This window comes from Loxodonta africana, chromosome 7, assembly GCF_030014295.1.
Source record: "Loxodonta africana isolate mLoxAfr1 chromosome 7, mLoxAfr1.hap2, whole genome shotgun sequence".
Classification (NCBI taxonomy): domain Eukaryota; kingdom Metazoa; phylum Chordata; class Mammalia; order Proboscidea; family Elephantidae; genus Loxodonta; species Loxodonta africana.
Window position 1 is genome coordinate 104,497,779 of NC_087348.1, and position 23,806 is coordinate 104,521,584.

General features: G+C 38.0%; 1 protein-coding gene across 2 annotated transcripts in view; it reads left to right on the forward strand.

The window, feature by feature from the left end:
* The first annotated feature begins 6,067 nt into the window (after window positions 1-6,067).
* The window catches only part of EED (embryonic ectoderm development), a 40,689-nt gene continuing 22,950 nt past the window's right edge, over window positions 6,068-23,806 (forward strand). Inside the window, exons 1-5 of one of the 2 annotated variants that reach the window (XM_064288804.1) lie at window positions 6,068-6,290; window positions 17,061-17,213; window positions 19,124-19,216; window positions 21,693-21,758; window positions 22,799-22,924. In XM_064288804.1, coding sequence (XP_064144874.1) covers window positions 6,177-6,290; window positions 17,061-17,213; window positions 19,124-19,216; window positions 21,693-21,758; window positions 22,799-22,924 — 552 coding nt within the window. In that variant the 5' untranslated portion in view covers window positions 6,068-6,176. The remainder of the gene's footprint in view (window positions 6,291-17,060; window positions 17,214-19,123; window positions 19,217-21,692; window positions 21,759-22,798; window positions 22,925-23,806) is intronic. The other variant, XM_064288805.1, reaches the window with a different exon arrangement.

Below are 23,806 nucleotides of genomic sequence, written 5' to 3' on the forward strand. Positions count from 1 at the left end.
TGAAAGTTTACAGCTCAAGTTCTCATACAAAAATCTATACACATTGTTATATGACACTAGTTGCAATCCCTATAATGTGACAGGACACTCCCCCTTTCACACTGGGTTTCCCCGTGTCCATTCAACCAGCTCCCGTCCCTTCCTGGCTTCTCAACTTGCCTCCAGACAGGAGCTGCCCATTTGTTCTCATGCATCTGCTTAAACTACGAAGCACACTCTTCACGAGTATTATTTCATGTCTTATAGTCCAGTTTAACCTTTGTCTGAAGAGTGGGCTTTGGGACCCTACGTTCTTTTTTAGAGCACGTTTATTTTTACTTACCACATCTTTACTTGAAACTTTCTTGTATATAACCCTGTTTAAGGTTCTCCATTATACATTTTAAAATATACACGTAGCTTCAACCCAAGTAAGTTTTGCATAAAATGTATTCCTTTCTTGCCTTTGTAGTATGTACTGTTGGTGGGTTAGTATCAAGGTCAGTGGTCCAAAGACAAACTGTTTTAGCGGTTTTTTTTTTTTTTTTTTTAAGTGCCTCATGTTGTTTTTCAGAATCTGTGTAATTTAATCTATGTAATTATCCTTTCAACACAAAAACTGCCCTGGTGTTGTTTTATTCCAACAAAAACAGCACAATCCAACCTGAGAAGCTAATACTCCTGAGACATAATGCAAGAACAAACCAGTATGTTCCCCAGGAAAAAGGAAAGCCAAATGTTAACAAAGAAATTGGAAATGCAGTTTTGCAATTCTAAAGGGCTAGCCTCACAGTTCTAAGTTAAACATCAGATCTCAGAACTGTTTGGGCACTGGCTTTAACTTAGGGATCGTAATGAATTTCTTTTGGCTGATTAGCAATCTTTCAGACAATTTAAAGATTACAAATGTTTAAAAGAAAAAAAAAAAAAGAAACAACCAAAACTCCTGTTCCTCTGGCTTTGACACCTACAGTTTTATTTCATAAACAAGCATTTATCTATAATATTCCAGATTCTTAGATAATGACAGTTAATTAACTTGACAATAATTGTAGTCTATTTTTCAGAGAATTAAGTGCATAATATGTACCATGCAATCCACCAGGTGCTCCTTGGAAACCCTATGGGGCAGTTCTACTCCGTCCTGTAGGTTTGCTATGAGTCGGGATTGACTTGAAAGCATTTTTTTTTTTTAATGTACCATGCACCAGACAAGACTTTGCCCTCAACAACAATGTACTTAACACTTAAAATCAAAATTAAATACAGAAATATTCTTTTCAGGAAATGAATGAGAATTGGGCTATTTAAAATATTTATCTGTTTTTTAAATCAAAATGACATATTTTCTTAATCTAAAAGCATTACATGCTTATTACCAAAAATACAGAAAAATAAAAAGAACGAAAGGAAATACACAAGTACACCAACCCAGAGATAAACACGTTGGCAGCTCAGTGGAAAACCATATAGTGCAGGAATTAAGAACTCCGGTTCCAGAGTTAGGCAGTGTGCATTACATTTAGTAGTTCCATCACTTACTGCCTCTGTGACTTTGAACTAGTAATTTAATTTCTCTGTCTCAACTTCCTCATCTGTAAAACAGAGATGTTTTGAAGATTAAATGAGATAAATCATACAACATGCCTGGCATATAGTGAGTGTTCAATGAAATTTACCTCTTGGTTCAATTTTCTAGATACTTTTTCTCTTAGCGTTTGAGTGGGAACGTTGTTGGTTTTGATTTACGTTTGAAAAGAGTGCTGAAAGTCTCAGAAGAAAGTCACTTATAGTCAGCATATGTTTTTCTTCATACTTTTTAAAAACTATGTAAGGAAAAAATTGTGGATAAGATCTTATTATTCTTAAAATCAAGGCTGCTGATTTTAAATCAAGAGCAACCCTTTATTTTGTCCAGAAAGCAAAATACATTTATCATTCAACAATTTTTCACACAGTAATCAATGTTTTAAGCTCTTGCACACGTATTATCTTGCTTAATGCGCACAATAAACAAACCTCTTTTAAACACAAAACACTGGAATTACTTTCATTTTTTAAAAGCTAACTTCTCCCTTAAATTAATGATGGACAATTGACTTTTGCACTTGCCTCCTAAGACTGTACTTGAGTTCGGGGAGAAGTGAAATTACATCATGTCTTTCTGCTCAATACCAAAAGTTAAAAATCCCATCTTCTTTCCTTCAACTTCTGTCTTGTTTAGAGATCACATCACTCAGGAAATCAGCCAAACTATCAACCTGAGTCATTCTATGCCCACCTCCCACCACCCCACATGTTGCTTGAGTTACTGAGTCCTGTTGGTTGAAATTCTTAAATATCTCTGGAAACAACCCCTTGTTGTCCATCCTCATCGCCACTGCCTTAGTTCAGTTCTGCAGTTTTGCAATGGCTTCTGAACTCATCTCTCTACCTCCATTCTTACACCCTGACCACTGCCAAAGTGAAAACTCTTCTTCGGTCATGCACTGCTTATCAATGGCATAAGGCTTTTCATGATCTGGTCCCTCCCCAGCTAACAAGACACTTATTGATATGCCATAAGCCAAAGTATTAAACTTATGCTGTCACCTCTCAGGTGACTAGAATATGAATGTCCACCCGTTAGTGTTATTTCCTTGCTGTTATTAAGGAAACCAGAAAACTGAATTATTAATCATAGGTAGTACTCAGTAGGCAAAGAACAGAAGGCTTTTTAAAGGGACTTTGTCTTACTTTCCCTTTTACTCCCCACCTTCCACCCGCATGGATACTGCTTTGCATATAGACAGTATTCAGTAAATTTCTCCTTATTGATTTTGAAATGTTCAAAGAAGCCATATGATCTTATGTTCACAGAAAAATAGATCTGTAAGCATATTATTACACATTGCAGGAGTGATGAACAGCTGTTATTTATGAAGCAGAAGATACAAAAAATGTTGAATGAATGAGAAATAGACTTCAACTGAAATAGAAAAGATTTAATTTAGCTCTTGAAACTCATTTCCTGATATGAAACTTACAAGATATTGGAAGACAATACTAAGGGAGGTTGCGAGTTCTCTTTTTTTATGTAACTAAATGATCTTTGAAAGTTTTTCAAGATAGATCAACCACTTTCTTGAAAGCTAAGGGGTATTTCTGATGAGAGTTCTCAACAGTTCAACAGTCTAACATGAGATAGCTTTTTTTTTTTTAAATAAATTTTTATTTTGGGATAATTACAAAGTTACAAAGATAGAATAGCATTTGTGTATACTCTTTATCCAGTTTGCCTTATTGTTAACCTGTTACCCCCGCTGTTAACATGTTACAAAACCAAACCCACAGCTGTGGAGTCAATTCCCACTCACAGCAACGCTTTGTAAACTTCTACAGAAGCAGACTGCCACATCTTTCTCCCGGGGAGCCGCTGGTGGTTTTGAACTGCCAACCTTTCAGTTAGCAGTTGATTGCTTTAACTACTGCACCAGCAGGGCTCCTTTACCTTGGTACATTTGTCAAAATTAAGAAACTTAAATAGTACGTTATTATTAACTAAACTCCAGAATTTATTTGGATTTTCCTGTCATGTCATCCTTCTGTTCCAAGAGAGATAGCCTTTTTTATGGTCTTTGAATAGTGTGTAAGACACTGGCCTAAAGATCAAGCTCTGTGCATCCCACTGCAGCATGGGATTACATAAATCTAGAGTTGCTTGGGTCCTTCATTTTGAGGCTTTGGAGTCAACCAGCCTTGAATATGCTCCCCAGCCCTGCCACTTGCAGAGCCAGGTGTTTTCAGGTAAAGTGTTTAATCACCCTGGGCTTCCGTTTCCTCATTTGTAAAATGCAGGTGGTAAGACCTCTTCAACTGTGCTGGTTCCTGAGATCCTCCACAGTAAGAGAATTCAGTGTTGAGAAACTTACTTTAACGTATTATATTAACTTAATACCATCAGGGTAGCACTCTAAATAGAATACCTTTGATATTTTACATATCCTAAACTAGTAATAATGAATATTAATAAAGTAATTTCCATTTATCATGCTTGACTCACCAGAACATTTTTAAAAAATTCCTCCAAGTTTTAATAAGACACTTAAAATATTTTTGCTTTGTTACAGATAATGTTCATGCTGAAAGGCATTTTCCTCCCATAGGTGTCCATTATCCAGAAGTTCAACACTTTTCTGATTTTATGACTAGAAGTTGACTCCCAGGTTCCAGTTTTCATTGATCCCAGACACAGAGTAATGTGGATTTGAAATACTTTAGTTGATTATCCTTTAGTTGTAGACATATATTTCACATTCTTCCCAACAGGTAAGGGGAGTATGTTTGTCTCTGCACATCTTACTTTCTCAGTAGCTGACTCCATACCACTCTCATCTCTCTTCTCACCAACTAAGGAGTGCTTAGCAGTACCTGGCACATTAGGATTCAAACAATAACTGCACTTATTATTATTAAAATCTCAACTTAATTTTTTTTTAGCTTCCTTATTTTCCTGAGTTTTCATTGCAAAAACCTCTTATTTTGCCTTTACCACACTTTTCTCATTCTCAACCAGGAGTTCTCTTCTTATCTCCAAAAGAGTGACTTGCAACCTGCAGATAATGAAATTGATTTTCTCTCTGTGAAGGCATCATGCAGAAGTAATTCACGTATACTAGAATGTTATGGAAGGGGCAGTCTAGACTGGCAATCTTTTGGGTGATGTAACAAAGTAAAAAATGAGAAAATGTACATAAAATCAAGTCCGTGCTCAAAAAATTTGTATCCTTTATTTTTAAAGATGAGGACACTGAGTCACAGAAAGATAACTTGTCACAACCATGTTCTAAAAAAAGGTGGGAGGGGCTAGATTTTATTTCCTGTCATCCTTCTTTTCCTGCTGCTCATTCAGTTACACGGCTTAATGACCCATGTACCAAATCCGCAAAGTTCACCAATATATTTGGCACCGGTCAAGAGCCCAGATATGGTAATACTCATAAGAGAAGCATTTTGGTGAAGTACAAGTTTTAGTGCTGTCTCAAAAATTTTATTATACCTGATGTGCCCCCCCCTCCAAAAAAAAATTGTCCGTCGTTTTAGTCTCATCCATTGTTGGAAGCGACCACTGATTTATGGGCCTTGGCGTTGTCTGGGCCTTAATGATCCTTCAGCAATTAAAAAGAGGGCTTCGGCTATAATTCTTGAAGGTCTAGAATCATATTATGATTACAGAATATTCCTACTTAAGCCTTAACCAATATTGGCACCAAGTGGGTGAGAATAAGCATTCATCGCAATAAATACTCATCAGAATAAATATCCACCAAGAATTTAAAATGCATCCTGAGACTAGGACTTGGTAGCGCTTTGGAATCCATCCTGGACTACGGAAACCGACTAGAACTCTACCTGGTTCAACAAACAAGATTTCGAAAAGAGGAGGGGTGTAGAGGAGGCGGGTCCGGATGGACCAGCGAGAGAAAACGCTCCGGCGCATGCGCGTCTCCTAGCTAGTAACTTCCATTTCTAGACGGGGGAGGCGAATGGAAAGCTGTCTATAATTTTGGAACATCTATTCCCAAAAGAAAACTAAGTTGCGAAAGATTTCGTGGAAAACCATAAGAGAATTATCCTCCGAGTTGATGACTAAGGATATGCTTCGCACACGCCGCTGAAGCAAGAGGTGACTTCTCGTGTTTTCCCCCGTCCTTTGGGACATTGGTGGTCTAGTCCATTCCACATACTTTCGAGCCCCTGCAGCGGGTCGAGGATCGAAGGTTTGGGCCAATTGCGGCTGAAACGGCTTTGGAAGGAGAAAGAGAGTGAGGGAGAATCCCTCTGAGTTCCATCTCTCCTTTTCGAGGCGGGAGTGGTAAAGGGGACGTACGAAATACTGCCCTCGAAAGCCAACGGATCACACCTCTCCGTGCAAATTGCCAGAGGACTGCGGGAAAAGGGCAAGAGGATAGTAGGGAAAGGGAAGGAGCCAGAAAGCCGCGCGGGAGGGCGCGCGAGCGCGCCCCTTTTTCAGCAGTGTGGCGGGGTCGCACGCACGCCCGCCTCGGCGGCTGGGCGCGGTTTGCGACAGTGGGGGGAGCGGTGGCGGTGGCGGCGGCAGTGGCAGCTTTACGGCAAGCTCTGGCCGGGCTTGCTTGACGGCGGTGTGGCGCAGGCCCCGCCCGAGGCGGCAGGAACCTGGAGGGAGGCGGAGGAATATGTCCGAGAGGGAAGTGTCGACAGCACCGGCGGGAACAGACATGCCTGCGGCCAAGAAGCAGAAGCTGAGCAGCGACGAGAACAGCAACCCGGACCTCTCTGGAGACGAGAATGTAAGTGCAGCCCGGAGCAGTCCGGTCGGTACTCTGGAGTGAAAGTTTTAAATTCTTTTTAAACTGTAGGCGCTGGGGCGGGCGGGCAACCGTAGGGTGGAGGGAGAGGTGTCACCCTCTACTCAGGAAAACGCGGGCGTGGAGGAGAAAATTGAACTTGTCTCTATGGGGATGTTGAGCTGGGGCCGAGGGCAAACAGAAACGTGGGGAAGGAGGGTGATTTAAATGATTGTTTGATGAGCAGAGGGTCTGAGGTGGTCTGCTCTGAGATCCTCTTGGTGTATGATTGACGGGAGGGAGAGTGTTTAGGCCTTCGGGTGATTTTGGGAGAGTGCGGATCTGAGATTCCAGTAGTTTAAAAGGCGTGTTAGAGATTTTTTAAGAGAGTTGGAAAGAGGGGGATAGTCTGTTAGGGCCTCTTAAGGACTTGGGGGACGGTGTCACTCATAGACCCTTGTGAATTTTCAGGATGGAAAGCATAAATCTTCGACTTATTGGGTTTGGGTAACTTTTAAGGGGATTTTGTGTCTGCTCCTGTCCTGCTCATGGAGATGGAAAAGCAGATTGAGAGTCACCTTCTGACGTGTAGGGGGAATGACTTTGAGGAAGAAATGAGAAGGGATGGTTTCTCCTTTGAAAGTTGTTATTTCAGATAAGCGGGACGACCTAAGAGAATTTAGGCAACTGAGTGGTGAATGCAAATTGGCTTTGGAATCAGACTTTTTTTGTTTAAGTTCTGAGATGGATCTTGGTAATCATGTAGTCCCAACAGTTTACAAAGCTGTGTTTAGATGACTCGCCTGTAAAAACCGAACTGACATTAATAGATGTGGATTGAAGAATGAAATTCACTCTGCAAGTAATCCAGCTAAAATTCTTTTTTTGAAAAATGAATGTATAGATAAGAGTAAATGAATGATGATTAGTGAAATATACTTGGAACTTCCAGGTGGTAACAAGAGAAGGAAGTTTCAGATTTATTTAGGATCCCATGGAAAGCCTAGTATTGTTTTGGTTTGTGTACCAGCCTTTTTCACTAGAGAAAGGATGGACCTTTTCTCCTTCAATCCTACAGTGTGCTTTCAAATCGCTTGGGTTTTATAAAAGTGGCAAAATAAGTTCAATAGATATTTTGGAGTAATTGATTCTTCACCAGGTACACAGATACTGGTATATAAACCAGGTTCTTGTTCTAAGTTATATACAGTAAGGTCAGCAAAATGTCCGACTCATAGCAATCCTATAGGACAGAGTTGAACTGCACCATAGAGTTTCCAATGGCTGCTGCCACTTCTTTCTCCCCCAGAGCAGCTGGTGGATTCGAACCACTGACCATTTATTTGGTTAGCAACCAGGTGCTTAACCACTGTTCCACCAGGGCTCCTTAAAATGTCTAAAAGATTGTTCATTCAAGGCTATTACTGCAAAATATGAACCCTTCCTTATCATAGTATAATAATTTCTCAGTGCGTTAAGAATTTTTAAAGGGTTATGCCTGGGTGGTGTAAGTTCTTCATTTTCTGAGTTTGGCTAGTTTTTTAGGAATTGTTATATCTTACACCTTCAGTTCCTAAATTCTATATCATAAACACTGAAGCATATATATGGAGACTTTCTTTTTCTTTATTTTGATGAGTAGGTTTGTTAACTTTCTTTGAAATTTATCCCTATCTTCCTAAGTTTAAACCGGTCTTTTATTACTTGGTATTGCCTTGACGTTCTCTCTGTTTGGAAGTTCTATACCTGTATTGTTTATTCCCTTTTTTTATTGTTCTGTCATTGTCATTTACAGATCTCTCTGGCTCCGTGTTGTAAATCTTTTAGTTTTGTTTTATCCTTGGGAGTTCATTACCTAGGGTAGTGTCTGACTGATACTGTCTTGTGTCCTAGATTCAGGTTGATGTCTGATATTTTTGGTTCTCTAACTGAAGGACTTTCTTTAATAATTCTTGTAAGCTTGGCTTGGTTTTTACATATTCCCTTAATTTCTGTTTATCTGGAAATGTCCTAATTTTGCCATCATATTTGAGCAAGAGTTTTGCAGGATATATTCTTGGTTGGCAGTTTGTCTTTCAAGGTTTTATGTATGTCATTCCATTGCCTTCTTGACTGCATGGTTTCTGCCCAGTAATCAGAGTATAGTCTTATTGCTTCCCCTTTTGTATGTAACTTAGTTTTTCTGGAACTGCTCTTAGGGTTCTTTGTCTTTGGTTTTAGCAAGCGTGGTTATGATATGTCTTGGTGATTTTCTCTTGGGGTCTATCCAATATGAGGTTTGTTGAACTTCTTGTATGGTCAGCTTTTCGTCTTCAGGGAAGTTTTCTGTCAGCAAGTCTGCAGTGATCCTCTCTGTGTTTTCCGTTTTCTCCCACTGTTCTGGAACTCCCATCACATGCAAAGTTTTGCTTTTGATTGTATCCCACATCGTTCTCAGGGTTTCTTCATTTTTCTCCATTCTTTGATATTTCTTCAAAGTGGTATCCATAGATTTGTCTTCGATTTCACTGATCATATCTCCTGTTGTTTCAGATTTGCTCCTAAAACCTATTGCATTGTCCATTTCTGGAATCTTATTGTCATTTGAATTTCTAATTGCTGTTTTTTTTTTTTTTTAATGATTTCTAGCTGTTTATTTTGATGTTTTGTTCCTTTATTTTTCTTAATTCTTCCATTGCTTTGTCTTTGTTTTCCCTGATTTTTCTCTATATTTTCCATGATTTTGTCTATTTTTTCCTTATTTTTGTCTGCATTTTCTTCATCTCTTGGAGAACCCTGAATTTTAGAGTTTTGAATTCCCTATCAGGTAGTTTCAGTTCCTTTTCTTCTACCAGAAGGTCATTGGTGTTTTATTTTGGTTGCTTTCTGGAGCCATCCAGTTATGTTTTTTAATGTGTTTTGATATTGTCTGCTGTGGCCTGTACATTCAGGAATTATTTTCTTAGTTTACTGATTGTAGATTTGTTTGTTTCATCCCCCTTTTTTGTTCTATTTGGTTACATCTGGGCAGGCAGGCTGGGAGTGTTTTGTTACTTGCTCACCTGTCGGCATGATACTTCTTTCCACCCAATCCAGGTGAGCAGGTCCGGTCACTCAGCTATGGTGCATCAGGGTAGGTCCAGCGGAAGTGGAGGGGTGGGGATGGGTAGTTTGCAACACAAACTGGGGACTACAAGGCAGGGCTGGGAGCAGTGCTGGGTGAGGTTGGGGCGGATCATGTTGGTGCTGCTCAGGGGCGCAGTGCAGGTAGGCAGGAGGGGCGCAGTGCAGGTAGGCAGGAGGGGCGCAGTGCAGGTAGGCAGGAGGGGCGCAGTGCAGGTAGGCAGGAGGGGCGCAGTGCAGGTAGGCAGGAGGGGCGCAGTGCAGGTAGGCAGGAGGGGAGGGAGAGGATGTGATGCATAGAGCTAAGTGGGTGAGTGAGAGAAGAGAGGAGAGAGAGAAACAAAAGCAAAAAAATGAAGGAAAAAAGTAAAATGACTGGTAGGATTTGGTGAGTAGGGGTGGAGCTGACCCAGCTAGGCCATGTGCTGGTGGCTCTCTAGCCAAGTGGTGCAGCTTGACCTGTTGAAAAGGGGCATGGGTGGTGCACGGGGCTAGGTGGGTGGTAGAAAGGGAAAAAAAGGGGGGGGGGAGAGAAGAAACCAACAAAGAAAGAAGTAAAATTAAGAAAATAAAAAATAAATAAAAGCAACAACAACAACAACAAAAATATGGTAGGAAGGGAGCCAGCTGTTGGGGGCGTGGTGGAATTGGGGTGGTGGCAAACTGATGTTTCACTCTGGACATGTCAGGAAGGGGCAGAGGCAGCACAGGGCCTAGGTGGGAGTGAGAAGGAAAAGGAAGAAGGGGAAAGATAAAGAAAAATAAAGAATATGGTGCTGAAGGAGCCAGCCTGTGAATGCGGCACAGACCTGGGGAGGCCGTGTGTCAGAGGCTTTCCAGCCGAGTGGTACAGCACAGCCCACCAAGAAGGGAGGTGTGGTGCATGAGGCTTGGTGGATGGGAGAAAGAAAAAACAACTAAAAAGAAAAACAAACAATATATAAAATGGCACTGAAGGAGCTGGTTGGTCATGGCACTGCACCATGTTCTCTGAAAAAGGGGAGGGGATGGCACACTAGGCTAGCTGGGTGGGAGAAAGGAAAGGAGAGAGAGAGAGAGAAAGGCAACAAAAAAAGCTTAAAAACAAAAAAATGGCGCTGAGGGGGCTGGCTGATGGGGGTGGGGTGGACCCAGGTGGCAGTGAGCTGGTGTGTCACCGGCCAAGTCACTGTGGCCCATTGGAAAGCGATGGAGGCCTTGTACAGGGAAAAAGGGTGGGGAGTGGGAAAGCATGTATCCCTGGTTACTGGGTGCTCTTTCTCCACGAAGTTGCCTTTCTGTACTCCTTGTCTGTGTTCCTTGGTGGCTGTAGTCCAAGATGGCAAATCCGTACTGTGTTAGCTGAAAGGGGACCTCTATTCGTAGCCCTCCTTGTTCTTTGTTCTCTGTCAGTTTCTTACTCCACTGGGTGCTTGCTTGAGCTCTTTATTCCTTCATTTGATGCTTAGGGTTCCAGGATTGATGTTTGTATCTGTTTTACTTAGTTTTTCATTTTTCAGGTCTTTGCTGCAGAGGCGTGGCATGCTGCTTCTGTCTATAGCACCATGTTGGCTCTGCCTCCCCTGAATCATATATACAGCATGGTGTCATTACCAAGATTTTCACGGGAAGAGGTGGGAAAGGATTCTTTTTGTAGGTTGAAGAAAGATATTTTAGGGATTGTCAGCTTGTAGGATCTTAGACTTGAAGTTTCTTGGAAAAGTTTGGGTGTTGAATGTTACTTAAAATCTTTTTTTTTCCTGTTTGTGCTTCCCATATATATTGGGGTCTAACATTTTTGACCCTCTTCATTCTAGCCCTTGGAGCCTGTTACACTTCCTGGATTTTCTTAAACTTCTCTAGACAGATTAGACTAGTGGTTAAGAGCACAGACACTGGATCTAAATGCTGGGTTAAAAATCCTCTTCATTGATTGTTTGACCTTGAGCAAGGTACTTAACCTCTGCCTCAGTTTCTTATTCAAAAAATGGGAATGATAATGATACAAAGAGTACTTAATCTCCGTCTCAGGTTTCTTATCTGAAAAATGAAGATGTTAATGGTGCAAACAGTTAAACACTGGACTACTAGCCAAAGGATTGGCAGTTTGAAAGCACCTCAGAAGACAGGCCTGGAGATTTGCTTCCAAAAGATCACAGCCTTGAAAACATTATGGAGCAGTTCATTCTGCATGCATGGGGTTGTCGGATCAATTGGTCTGCAAGTAACAACAGTGGTATTTACTTCTTGGGATCTTTTTGAGAATTAAATGAAATAATATAGGTAAAGGAAACCCTGGTGGTGTAGTAGTTAAGTGCTACTGCTGCTAACCAAAAGGTCTGCAGTTCAAACCCACCAAGTGCTCCTTGGAAACTCTATGGGGCAGTTCTACTCTGACCTATAAGGTCACTGTGAGTCGGAATCGACTCGACGGCAACGGGTTAATATAGGTAAAGGGCTTAGAACAGTACCTATTCCATAATAGGTACTACCAAAAATAAAAATAAAAACCTGTTGCCATAGAGTTGGTTCCGACTTATAACGACCCTATAGGACAGAGTAGAATTGCCTCATTGAGTTTCCAAGAAGCAGCTGATGGATTCTTAACTGCCAACCTTTTGGTTAGCAGCCCTTTTGGTTAGCAGCTGTAGCTCTTAACTGCCGTGCCACCAGGGTTTCCAATAGGTACTATACAAATGTTAGTTATTTATAATCGTTATTTTGTGATCATGTAGTCCACACTCCCTTATACTTAATAATCAGGCAGAATGTAACAAATATGCCAGTAACCTGTTTAGACTGAGAAAAAAAATCAGGACCAAATAAATTGAAAGTTTATTTTCTTTTTGCAGACCATTAAAGGGAATATTGGAAACTCTGGTGGTGTAGTGGTTAAGTGCCGTGGCTGCTAACGAAAAGGTCGGCAGTTCAAATCCACCAGACACCCCCTGGAAACTCTATGGGAAATTCCACTCTGTCCTATAGGGTCCCTGTGAGTCAGTAGTCTTTGGTGTATTTTAAAGCTATTCAGAACCAAAGAACTGGATTAAGCCTTTGTTTACGTTCCTCCATTTGAATATGACTTAAGCTTTTTTGTGCCATGGGCCCTTTAGTCCTGTGGATCTTTTCAGAGTAACATTTTTAAATATATAAAACAAAGTATTGTTTTTTTTAAAAAAAGTACGAAGAAAATTAAAACAGGGTTTATTTGAGCAGTTATTCTATATGTATATAGGGAGACCATTCTGATCCTAAAAATACAAGTGGCTCGTAGTTGGCCAGTTATGATGATGCGTTTAAACAGAAGAATAGAAAATCAACCATTGGCTAATCTTAATGTGATTGTGTCCTGCTCCCCTCTTAATGAAATCTGCTGACATCAGGTTACGAGGTGGTTTCTGGCCTGTCTGGGCTTTCCCCTTCTCTCCCTTTACTTGTATAAATCTTTAGGCATTGTACGGAGGTTTTTAAAATGATAAAAGGTACTTCTTTTCCCAGGAAGCAAGGGAAATTACCTAAAGTTACTTTTTTTTTTTTTTGCTTTAGATAAACTCTGAGCTAGTTTATGGTTAACAAATGTCTTGTCACAAAGGAAGTAGTAAAGATTTAATAACTGCATTAAAGTGGACTTCAGTTTCCTTATTAATACTGCAAAATAGTTTAGCGGTTCTTAGTGAAGAAAACAGGTTAATGGTTATACAGTTTGTTTTGGGGGTGAAGGGTGTCAGGCTTTTATTGTTAATTTTGGGTTCATGGGTAAGAGAAGCACCTTGAAATCAGAGTAAGATGTCTATTTTTAGTTTTATTTTACAGCATATAAGGTTACAAACAAAACCAATTACAAAATATTAAAAATTTTTAAAACAAATTTGAGATATAGGAATGTATATGCTTTATTAGGACATAAGAAGCTCTAGCAGCAGGTCTGATAGTGATGAGTATAAACAATTTTTTGAGATCTGTAACACCTATAATATGAAAATAACCTGATTTCTAGTGGTGACAGTCACAGGTGTAGTAACATTAGCATGTATGTTACCTGCATTTGTTATTGAAAAAAGGACTAAATTGCAGTACAAAAAATAAGACCGGACCAGTTGCTGTCAAGTTGATTCCTACTCATAGCAATCCTGTAGGACAGAGTATCCGACTCATAGCAATCCTGTAGGACAGAGTATCCGACTCATAGCAATCCTGTAGGACAGAGTAGAACTACCCCACAGGGCAGCTGAATGTAAAGAAGCTGGTATATACATGCCTAGGAGTTTTATTTTTATATTATTTCTATAGTTTAAAAATAGGGTTTGAGCCCCTGCTGAGAATTTGCATTTCTAACAAGTTCCCAGGTGACGCTAATGCTCTGGGTTAGGGACCAATTCTGAGAACCACTAGCAGAGCAGTGGTTCTTAAAATTTATTACGCAAAAAAAAAAAAAAAAACACCTGGGAATCTTGTTAAACTGTAGCGCCTGATTCAGTATACCTGGGGTAGAATGACAAATTCTCATTAAGGGTTTGAACGGGTTCAAAGCCCTGATTGAAAGATAATTTTCAGGAAAAGGTAGATGAACCTGTGTTAAAGATTTCATGTTACCCATAATAACCAAAACACATTGCTGTTGAGTCTATTCCAACTCATAGCGACCCCATAGCAAATATTATAACTGGTTCAGAGGATTGGTTAAAACAGCACAAATTTATGTGGAGTAGAGGAATGTAAAGATGAATTGCAAATGGAGACAAAACTTTTCCACCAAGTTGAGAGGAAGATTTGAATCTCTACCTGCCAAGAAAGAATTGTAAAAAGAGAAGAAAAAGAGAATTGTAAAATAGCTGAAAGACAATGCAGAGGGCTAGAATCTTTTAACCTGAGGATGTGCTGTAGACGATGCACAATTTTTCATTGGAACAAAAATTTTTTCTACACTAGATTTTAACTTACATAATAGAACTGGAATGTTAGAGAAACAGGGAGAGATTAAGAACAGTGATTTTAACATAAGAAATTGAAGTTTAAAACTTTACATTTTCTATGTGTATAAAGGCTAATTTCATTGCGTTAAATTACAGTTTGAATATTTACTAAACATCTGTCTATCCAGTTCATTCTTTTTTCTCCCAATCAGTGTATTCCAAAATGGTGTATTTTTTTTTTTTTTTTTAAGCATTTCCTTTTGGGACCTTTTGAAGTTTAGAAAACTACCTCTCAAGAACTGCTATAGCCTGTTTTTAAGTGAATTAATAATGAATTTTGTAAATGCTTTTTTGAAACTGCAGTTTTTAAAAATCTTTTAAAGGTTACACAGCAAATGAGGTTCCCATTTTAACCATTTCTGTACATATTGTTCAGTGACATTGGTTACATTTTCTGCAGTGTACATTTCAGCATTCTCATTATTTCCACTCTGGTGGTTCTGCTACTTCCATTAATCTCCTTTCCTGCCCCTTTTCCCATTACCTTGTCATCTTTGCTTTAGGGTAAATATTGACCATTTGGTCTCATGATTATTTAAAGGAGCACAGTACTCACAGGTTATACTGTTTGTCTTATGAGCCAGTCTATTATTTGGCTGAAAGGTAACCTCTGGGAGTGGCTCAGTTCCAAGTTGAAAGGGTATCTTGGTGATAGTCTTGGGGGATCCTCTAGTCTCTACTGGTCCAGTAAGTCTGGCCTTTTTAGGAATTTCAGGTTGGTTCTGTATTTTTCTCCCATTCTGTCTGGGATCATCTCTTGTGTCCTGGGTCAGAACAGTTGATAGTGGTATCTAAGCACCACCTAGTTATTCTTGGCTCAGGATAGATGAGGTGGTTCATGTTAGCTGTGAGCCCTGTGGACTAGTTTCTTCTTTGAGTCTTTGGATTCCTTCTTTCTCTTTTGCTGCAGATGAGTACAGATCAATAGTTGTATCTTAGATGGCTGCTTGCAAGTTGTTTTTTTTCCCCCAAATTGTGCTTTAGGTGAAAGTTTACAGTTCAAGTTAATTTCTCATTCAAAAATTTGTACATATACTGTTTTGTGACGTTGGTTGCAATCCCCACAATGTGACAGCATGCTCCCCCTTTTTACCCTGGGTTCCCTGTGTCCATTTGTCCATTTCCTGCCCCTTCCTGCCTTCTCATCCTGCTTTTGGACAAGAGATGCCCACTTGGTCTCATATATTTGATTAAACTAAGAAGCATGTTCCTCATGTGCATTATTTTTGTTTTGTAGTCCTGTCTAATCTTTGGCTAAAAAGTGGGCTTCGGAAATGGTTTCAATTGTGGATTAGCGGAGTGTCTAGGGGCTGTAGTTGCGGGGGGTCCTCAGTCTCTGTCAAATCAGTATTTGTGGTCTTTTTTCATGAATTTGAATTGTGTTCTACATTTTTCTCCCACTCCATCTGGGATTCTGTATTATGATTCCTGTCAAGAGGGGCCATTGTTGGTAGCTGGGCACCATCTAGTTCTTCTGGTTTCAGGCTGGTGAAGTCTTTGGTTCATGTGGTCCTTTAGTCTTATGGGCTAATATTTTCCTTGTGTCTGGGTGTGATGGGACCAATAGATGGATCTTAGATGGCTGCTTGCAAGCTCTTAAGACCCAAGACGCTACTCATCAGAGTGGGGTGTAGAGTATTTTCTTTATGAACTATGTTATGCCAATTGGGAACTCTGATGGCTCAGTGTTTAAGAGCTTGGCTGTTGACCAAAATGTCAGCAGTTCAAATCTACCAGCTGCTCCTTGGAAACCCTATGGAGCAGTTCTACTCTGTCCTATAGGCTTTCTTATGAATAGGAATCAACTCAACGGCAGTGGGTTTGAGTTTTTGGATTTATGCCAGTTGACCTAAATGTCACTCGAAACTATCATCACGGTTACTCAGTCCCTCAAAGCGACCCCAGACGTGACTCACCAAACTAGGATGTAGAGCAATGTCTTTATGGGTTATGTTACGGCAATTGACCGTAAACTCCAGTTAATTTTAACCTCTATAATATAAAGCCACTGTGAGGAAGCAATAATTTGGAAATAGACCCTAAAGAAATGTGTTTCAGACTGTTTTCATAGATGTTAATAGCAATTCACGAAAAAAGGCTTTCTATGGATTGAATTTAGGAACTACTGCCTTAAGGTAAAAGGAGCCCTGGTGTTGCAATGGTTAAGTGCTCAAGTGCTAATCAAAAGAAAAGTCAGCAGTTCAAACTCACCAGCTTCTCTTGAAGAGAAAAGACCTGATGATCTGCTTCAGTGAAGATTATAGCCTTGGAAGCCCCATGGAGCAGTTCTACTCTGTCCTCTATGGTTGCTCTGCATCAGAATTCACTGGAAGGGAGATCTTCAGGCCTGTCTTCCAAGGTGCCCTGGGTGGGTTCGAACCATTTGAACCACCTGGGGACTGTCTTCTATGGAAAATTGTAAAGATTAAATAAGCTAATGTATTAAAGTGGTTGGCACATACGAGTGCTTTATTATTTCAAGGCAGTATTACTGTTATCATTATCATTCTGATTAACATTTTTTGTTGAGATATCAAATATCTACAAAAGTTTTAACATGCAGTTTTAAGATTGCTTTTTATCCTTATTTAGAGGCAGTAATAAATTTTACCATTTCTTGTAGAATTTTATCATTCAGCAGCTACCCAGAATAAAGTCATTTCCTGCTAAGAACAGTATTGCTATTTCATGTAATTTTTTCGTTATTTACTACTTACAGGATGATGCTGTCAGTATAGAAAGTGGTACAAACACTGAGCGCCCTGATACACCTACAAATACAGCAAATGCACCTGGAAGGAAAAGCTGGGGAAAGGGAAAATGGAAGTCAAAAAAATGCAAATATTCTTTCAAATGTGTAAATAGTCTCAAGGTATGTGCAAAAAGCATTCAGTGAACACGAGAGTACTAGACTTCAGAATTATTTCTCAGTGGTAAACATTTTATACTCAGGATACTCTGTTAAGTTTAAAATATCTAAAAATTAGAGTTTTGGAGTTTTTTTTTTTTGCTTATGTAACTTTTACTCTTTTCTATATTTGTGATTTTTTTCAAAGAAAAAATGTACCTTTTTTAAACTTCGAGTATTTAGTATCGGGCAAACTAGGGATTGGGGTGATTTAAATCACTGTTTCCTCAATTGTTTGTCTTCTTTGTAAATGGGATAACTCATATGTATTTAAGATGTTTTCATTTACATGTATTTTTTGTTTTTTTATTTTGGGATTTTTTTGTTTTTCCTATACTGAATAAAAATGTATGTTATATTACCTTACATATATTTATGTTGAAACCTTTTCTAAATGTCCAAATATACTTTAGGGTAAGTCTTGGGAAACCATAAGAAGTTAAGGCATTATTTTCCTGTCTCTGTAGCAAAATTAGGTGCTCAGTGTATCAAATTATATCTCCTTAAAAGGCAAGAGGGGAGGCATTGATGGTTCAGTAGTAGAATTCTCGCCTTCCAGGCAAGAAATCTGGGTTCCGTTATAGCCAGTGCATCTCATTCGAAGCCACCACCTGTCTGTCATTGGAGGCTTGCGAGTTACTCTGATGATAAACAGGCTTAAGTGCAGCTTCCAGACTAAAACAGACTAGAAAGAAAGGCCTGGCTATCTACTTCCAAAAAATCAACTAATAAAGCCCTGGGAATCACAAGGGTCAGATCCACGACTGATCATGCTGCTAGCATAGGTCCAGGCAGCACTTCCCTTCCATTGTGCATGGGGTTGTCTGGAGTCAGGAGCTACTGATAGCAGGTAAGAACAAAAAGAGAAATGAATCTCAGCATATTAAAAAAAAAAAGGGTATTCATTAGTTTTATTAGTGTAATACTTTTAGGAACTGTATCTGGAAAGTATTTTTAACTGGCGTTTAAAAAACTTCAAAAGCCTGAAGTTGTGGCTTTTTAAGTTATAGAAAATGAAAGTTGTTCGCTTTATAAAAGTAAAAACAGTGTCATAACGTGGACATGAAAGTCCCTATTAAATGCTAGGAAATTGCCAGTAAAATGCTAAGGTTGGAAAATAACCTCTGTGAACGAAAGTGAATAATTATTTTTTGTACACCTCCTTATAGCTTGGGCTCAAATATAGCAGCAATTGTAGGGGTGGCACAGGACTGGGCAGTGTTCCGTTCTGTTGTTGTACATAGGGTCACTATGAGTCGGAACTGACGTGGCAGCACCTTGTAACAACAATATAGTCTCCTGGTAATTGTTTTTGTGAAGTTACTTTTAAGACCCAAATTTAAGGTTATTTAAAATTGTTTCTACCAGATTAATGGAAAGCAGCAATTTGAGTGGAATCTGATATGCTTCAGGTTACAAGGAAAATATTAAGCCTACTAAAGTTCAGTGAATGCTAGAGAAACTGTGTCAACTCTTTAAGGTCATTTTTTAATTTCCTGTTTTTGAAAAATAAATTGTGGCCTAAGAGATTCAGTGCATCTACCAAAATGATCCAATTTATTATGATTCAGAAGACTAAAGCTGGTTTAAGAAAATAAAAAACAAACTATCAGTGTTTTCATAGATAAGTAGTTGTTAACTAATCTGTGATTTAAGTCTTGTTTATAAAACTTTTTAATACACCAATATTTTAAAACATAAGCCTTGGACTAGTAAATGTTTTTTAATTTTTGTGTCACAAGTCAGTTTATATATAATAAACATCATGTCTTATATTTTGGAAAAAAGTTATAAGGGGGAAGGTCAGTTGTCTTTTGCTTTACTGTCATTTTTTAATTTCTAAAATATATTTTTATTTCATGATTGTTTCTTAGGAAGATCATAACCAGCCATTATTTGGAGTTCAGTTTAACTGGCACAGTAAAGAAGGAGATCCATTAGTGTTTGCAACTGTAGGAAGCAACAGGGTGAGTGTTAAGGGATCTGTTTGGCATTTAGACCGATTATGGGACTCTGGTCCTAATATAATATTGAAGTGGAATGATTTTGAAGTAAATTATCTATAGCTGATTTGACAGTATCTTTTTTTCCTTAAAGTCAAGCATTCTAGAAATTGTTAAATTAGAATATTCATGACTGATTAAACATGTATATCTTTTACATACTACTTCCAGTTGTTCATGAAATAGGTTTTGTATTTGTCTTCATAAATATTTTGAGTAGTTGAAAGAATTTACTTTGCTCTTTTTCTTGAAAGGATTTCAGTAGTTGCTTATCGTTAAACTAGGATATGAAGTCTGTGATTTTTAAAAGTAATAAACATAACTAGTGACTATAAATACTGAACTTAAATCCAGTGGATGTAAATAATATTGAAGATGTTGGTTTAACTGTTTGCAATAAACATTTCTTTGAGTTTGCTGGTGCTTTTTTTTTTTTTCTTTGAGGAAGCCAGAAGTACCTTGAAAAGTATCTTGCAAAGGACCATGCTGGCATGTTTTAACTTAAGGAAACCATTTAATTTTGTAGTGAAACCAGAACAGTTGGGTTGCAAAGATTTATATATTTCATTACATTCACTTCAAAATGAGTGATGAATGAGAAGGTTCCCTAGAGCTTTCCAGGGAGTGTTATAAAGTTTTCTATTAAAATGAAACCACTTCAGGGAAAACTTGTTAAGTCTTGACTAGCTAACATTCTGTTTATCAGTTGATACAGCAGTATTAACTAACAGACTAACGGGATACGGGTTGACAACAAATACAAATCACTTCCTCTGTCCCCTGCCCAAGGGACAGGAATAAGGGATGAATCTGAGAGATGTTCCGTAAGTTGTTATTTTAATGAAGTAAAATTTTATGAATCTTTAGTAATTGTTCCAAGGTGCTTAGAGAAATAGAGGAACATGATTTTTAATGCATACTATTTGTTTCCTACATTTTCTGTTACTTATTTTTCTTTTGTTCTGTTTTCTTTATAAGTTTTCAGTTTAGTGTTTTTACATGTCAGCATATTTCTAAGCTTTTTTTATCTCGCTTCGTAAAGTTTGAGAACCATATAACACTCATTCTTTCATTCTGGGCTAAATCCTTATTTTCTGTTTTCTAAAAAGAAAAATTTAACTTTAGGTATTTTGTTCCTAGACATTCTTTAAGGCAGTTTTAATTACATTTACAGCTTTGGTGCTTTTACTATTTGAAAAAAAAAAAAAAATTGACAAAGGCCATTGAAATTCTGAAATACTGAAACATCACTGAAGTTGATAACATGGGATAATAGCCTTATATGGCGTTCAGCCAAACAGAGGTTATGATATGCAAGCTGTTTATGGTTGTATAGTCCCTAAATTCTTTGAAAGTAACAATTCAGAGAAAAAGTGATACAGTTTCAAGTAAAGATTGAGGTTATTTTTCCTAGTTGGGAACATAGTCCATTACCAGTAATTAATTTGAATCTACTTTTAAGACGTCACTACAAACATAAGATTATACTTCACTAACTCTGCCATATTACCAGAATTAGTATAATTTGTGCTCCAGTAATCTTACTGTAGTGTTCTAGGCTTTCTAATTTAAAGACTCTACTGTCAGATAACAGTTTTTTAATGACATGAAAGGATGTCATATAGTTTATTGAATTACAGAAAATTTTACTCTTAGGTTTTCTTTAAAAGAAAGAAAGAAAAGTAAAAGTTACCACTTAAATTATAACCAGTTAGAAGCCATATAAGGAATATTTTTTTAGAATATTATTGTAAAGGAGATTATTTTATGAATTTAATAGTGATAGATAATTTATAGGATTTTCATAGCATTCATATATACTTTTATTAAATTTTAGTAACAGGCTATTGCTAACATAAGCTATAAGGAACAAGTAAAGAAGTTTTAAAAATTAGCGTTATAAAATTGTAGTATATTCTTTAATTCTATATGAACATATAGAATTATTGACAAATGAGAAGGACCACTATTTATGAGAAACTTAATATTCAGTGAGCTGTGTTTATGAAAAAATAATTCATTATGAGATAGATTGTAGATTTTCTTATGTGTAATTAATATATTAATACCTAAAACTACCCAAATACTTTGCTAATTAAGATTTCAATTTAAAAGATGAAAAACAACAGCTTTAGGAAGTGGTTATACTTTCCTTTGACATCTTCAACTTTATTCGTTTTGAAGAGCTGGTGTGATTATATTAGATGAGGTAGCAGTTTAAAAGACTGGAAACAAACCACTATTAGTACGATATTTCGTATACCCTGGATATTAATGTAGTACAGCAGGCTTTCCATTGACTTAAATTTAAAGGAGGTGTTTTAAGGCAATATTTCTGTCATATCTTTAAAGTATATTTGTAACTAAAATATGTTCAAAAGTTGAGAAGAGTGTGTTTCTGGATTTCATTTAAAATTCACTGTATTTTCATTTTCATTAGGTAACCCTATATGAATGCCACTCACAAGGAGAAATCCGGTTGTTGCAATCTTACGTGGATGCTGATGTATCTTTTTTTTTGGCTTTTTAATATCTTCAGTAAAGAGATTGGCTTTCAATAAGTACAATGAAATTTTTGTAAATTGATTAGTTCCCTAAAGTTGTATTGTCTTAACTTTAACCAGCACTATTCCTTCCCTATCTAGTTTTCCTGATCTGTAGAAATCCATCATGGGATAGTTGGAGATGAACATTAGAGATCCAGTGGTAGAAAATGTTAGCAATGATTAGCTAGAAGTTCCTGTTTCTTTGTCTTTGCCTAGAATTATTTCAGTGAGCTTAAAATGATGAACTTGGGTTGACAGAAGCTGCCACTGGCAGTCACACCAAATATTTGATTAACAAAGCCTTGACACGGGGGGTTTGGGAGGAGGTGGAGTAAACATACAGTTTAGGAAATAAGATATTGCAAAACATTGGTTTATGAAGAAAAAAATTGATTAGGCAGAGCATCAAAAACTTTATGCTAAGATGTTTCTTCCAGATGCAATTGAAAAACCCAGCAAACAAGATTGTAGAAGGTGTGGAAAGAAGTGACGTGTAGCCATATTGGGAAAGACACAGGAAAGAGTGGAAACTGAATAGTTCTTCATCATTACTTAGAGATGCATAATCAGAAATATTGGGATAGAGTAGGGTTGCTATGAGTCGGAATTGACAGCAGTGAATTTAGGGTTCAGAAAACTTTACAGACTATATTTGTAAATGAACTGTTAGCACAACATACCCCTGCTCATTCATTTATAAAGTATGGCTGCTTTTGTACTTCTAAGACAGAGTTGAATAGTACAAACAAACAGCTAAATAGTAATCAAAATTGAGCGGAAGGACTGCAGTTTTCTTTGTTCGTTTGCTGTAGATTTGCATTGTGTAAGTCTGGGTATATAAGGCAAAGTGAGAACATTTATATTAAAAACTTGAGCAGTTCTTGGGAGTCTTCTGTACTGTATTGTAATCATTAAGGAGTCTTGTACTGTATTGTAATCGTTATTGATGTGTGTATTTTTCAAAAACAAATTATAATTTCTTAACCGTGACATTTCTTAGGCTGATGAAAACTTTTATACTTGTGCCTGGACATACGATAGCAATACAAGCCATCCTTTGCTGGCTGTGGCTGGATCTAGAGGCATAATTAGGATAATTAATCCTATAACGATGCAATGCATAAAGGTGAGGGTTTTTTGGTTTGGTTTGGTTAAATTATAGATGCCCTTCTTTTGTGGTGAAAACTTGTCATGTTGAATTTAAAACCAGTGAAATCAGTGTCTGTAAAACTTCTGATTTGATTTTTACTTTGCTTATTGCTTTCTTTAGACATTTTTTTTAAATTGGAGGACGTATATTTACTACTGCATTTTTAAAAAATTATTGTACTTTAGATGAAGGTTTACAGAGCACATTAGCTTCTCATTAAACAATTAATGCGTATATTGTTTTGTGACATTGGTTGCCAACCAAACGACTTGTGAGCACTCTCTACTTCTCAACCTTGGGTCCCCCATTACCAGCTTTTTTGTCTCTCCTGCCTTCTTGTCCTTGCCCTTGCGCTGGTGTGCCCATCTAGTCTTCATTTGTTTTATGGGCCTGTCTAATCTTTGGCTGAAGGGTAAACCTCAGGAGTGACTTTGGTACTGAGTTAAAAGGTGTCTGGGTGCCATACTCTTGAGGTTTCTCCAGCCTCTGTAAGACCAGTAAGTTTGGTCTGGTTTTGTGAGCTAGTATTTTGTTCTACATTTTTCTCGAGCTCTGTCCTGGACCCTCTGTTGTGATCCCTGTCAGAGCAGTCAGTGGTGCTTGCCGGGTACCATCTAGTTGTACTGCACTCAGTTTGGTGGAGGATGTGGTAGTTGTGGTTCATTCATTAGTCCTTTGAACTAATCTTTTCCTAGTGTCTTTGGTTTTCTTCATTCTCCCTTGCTCTATGGGGTGGGACCAGTAGAGTATCTTAGATGGCCGCTCACAAGCTTTTATAAGACCCCAAACAGTACTCACCAAAGTAGGATGTAGAACATTGTCTTTATAAACTGTTTTGCCAGTTGAGCTAGATGTACC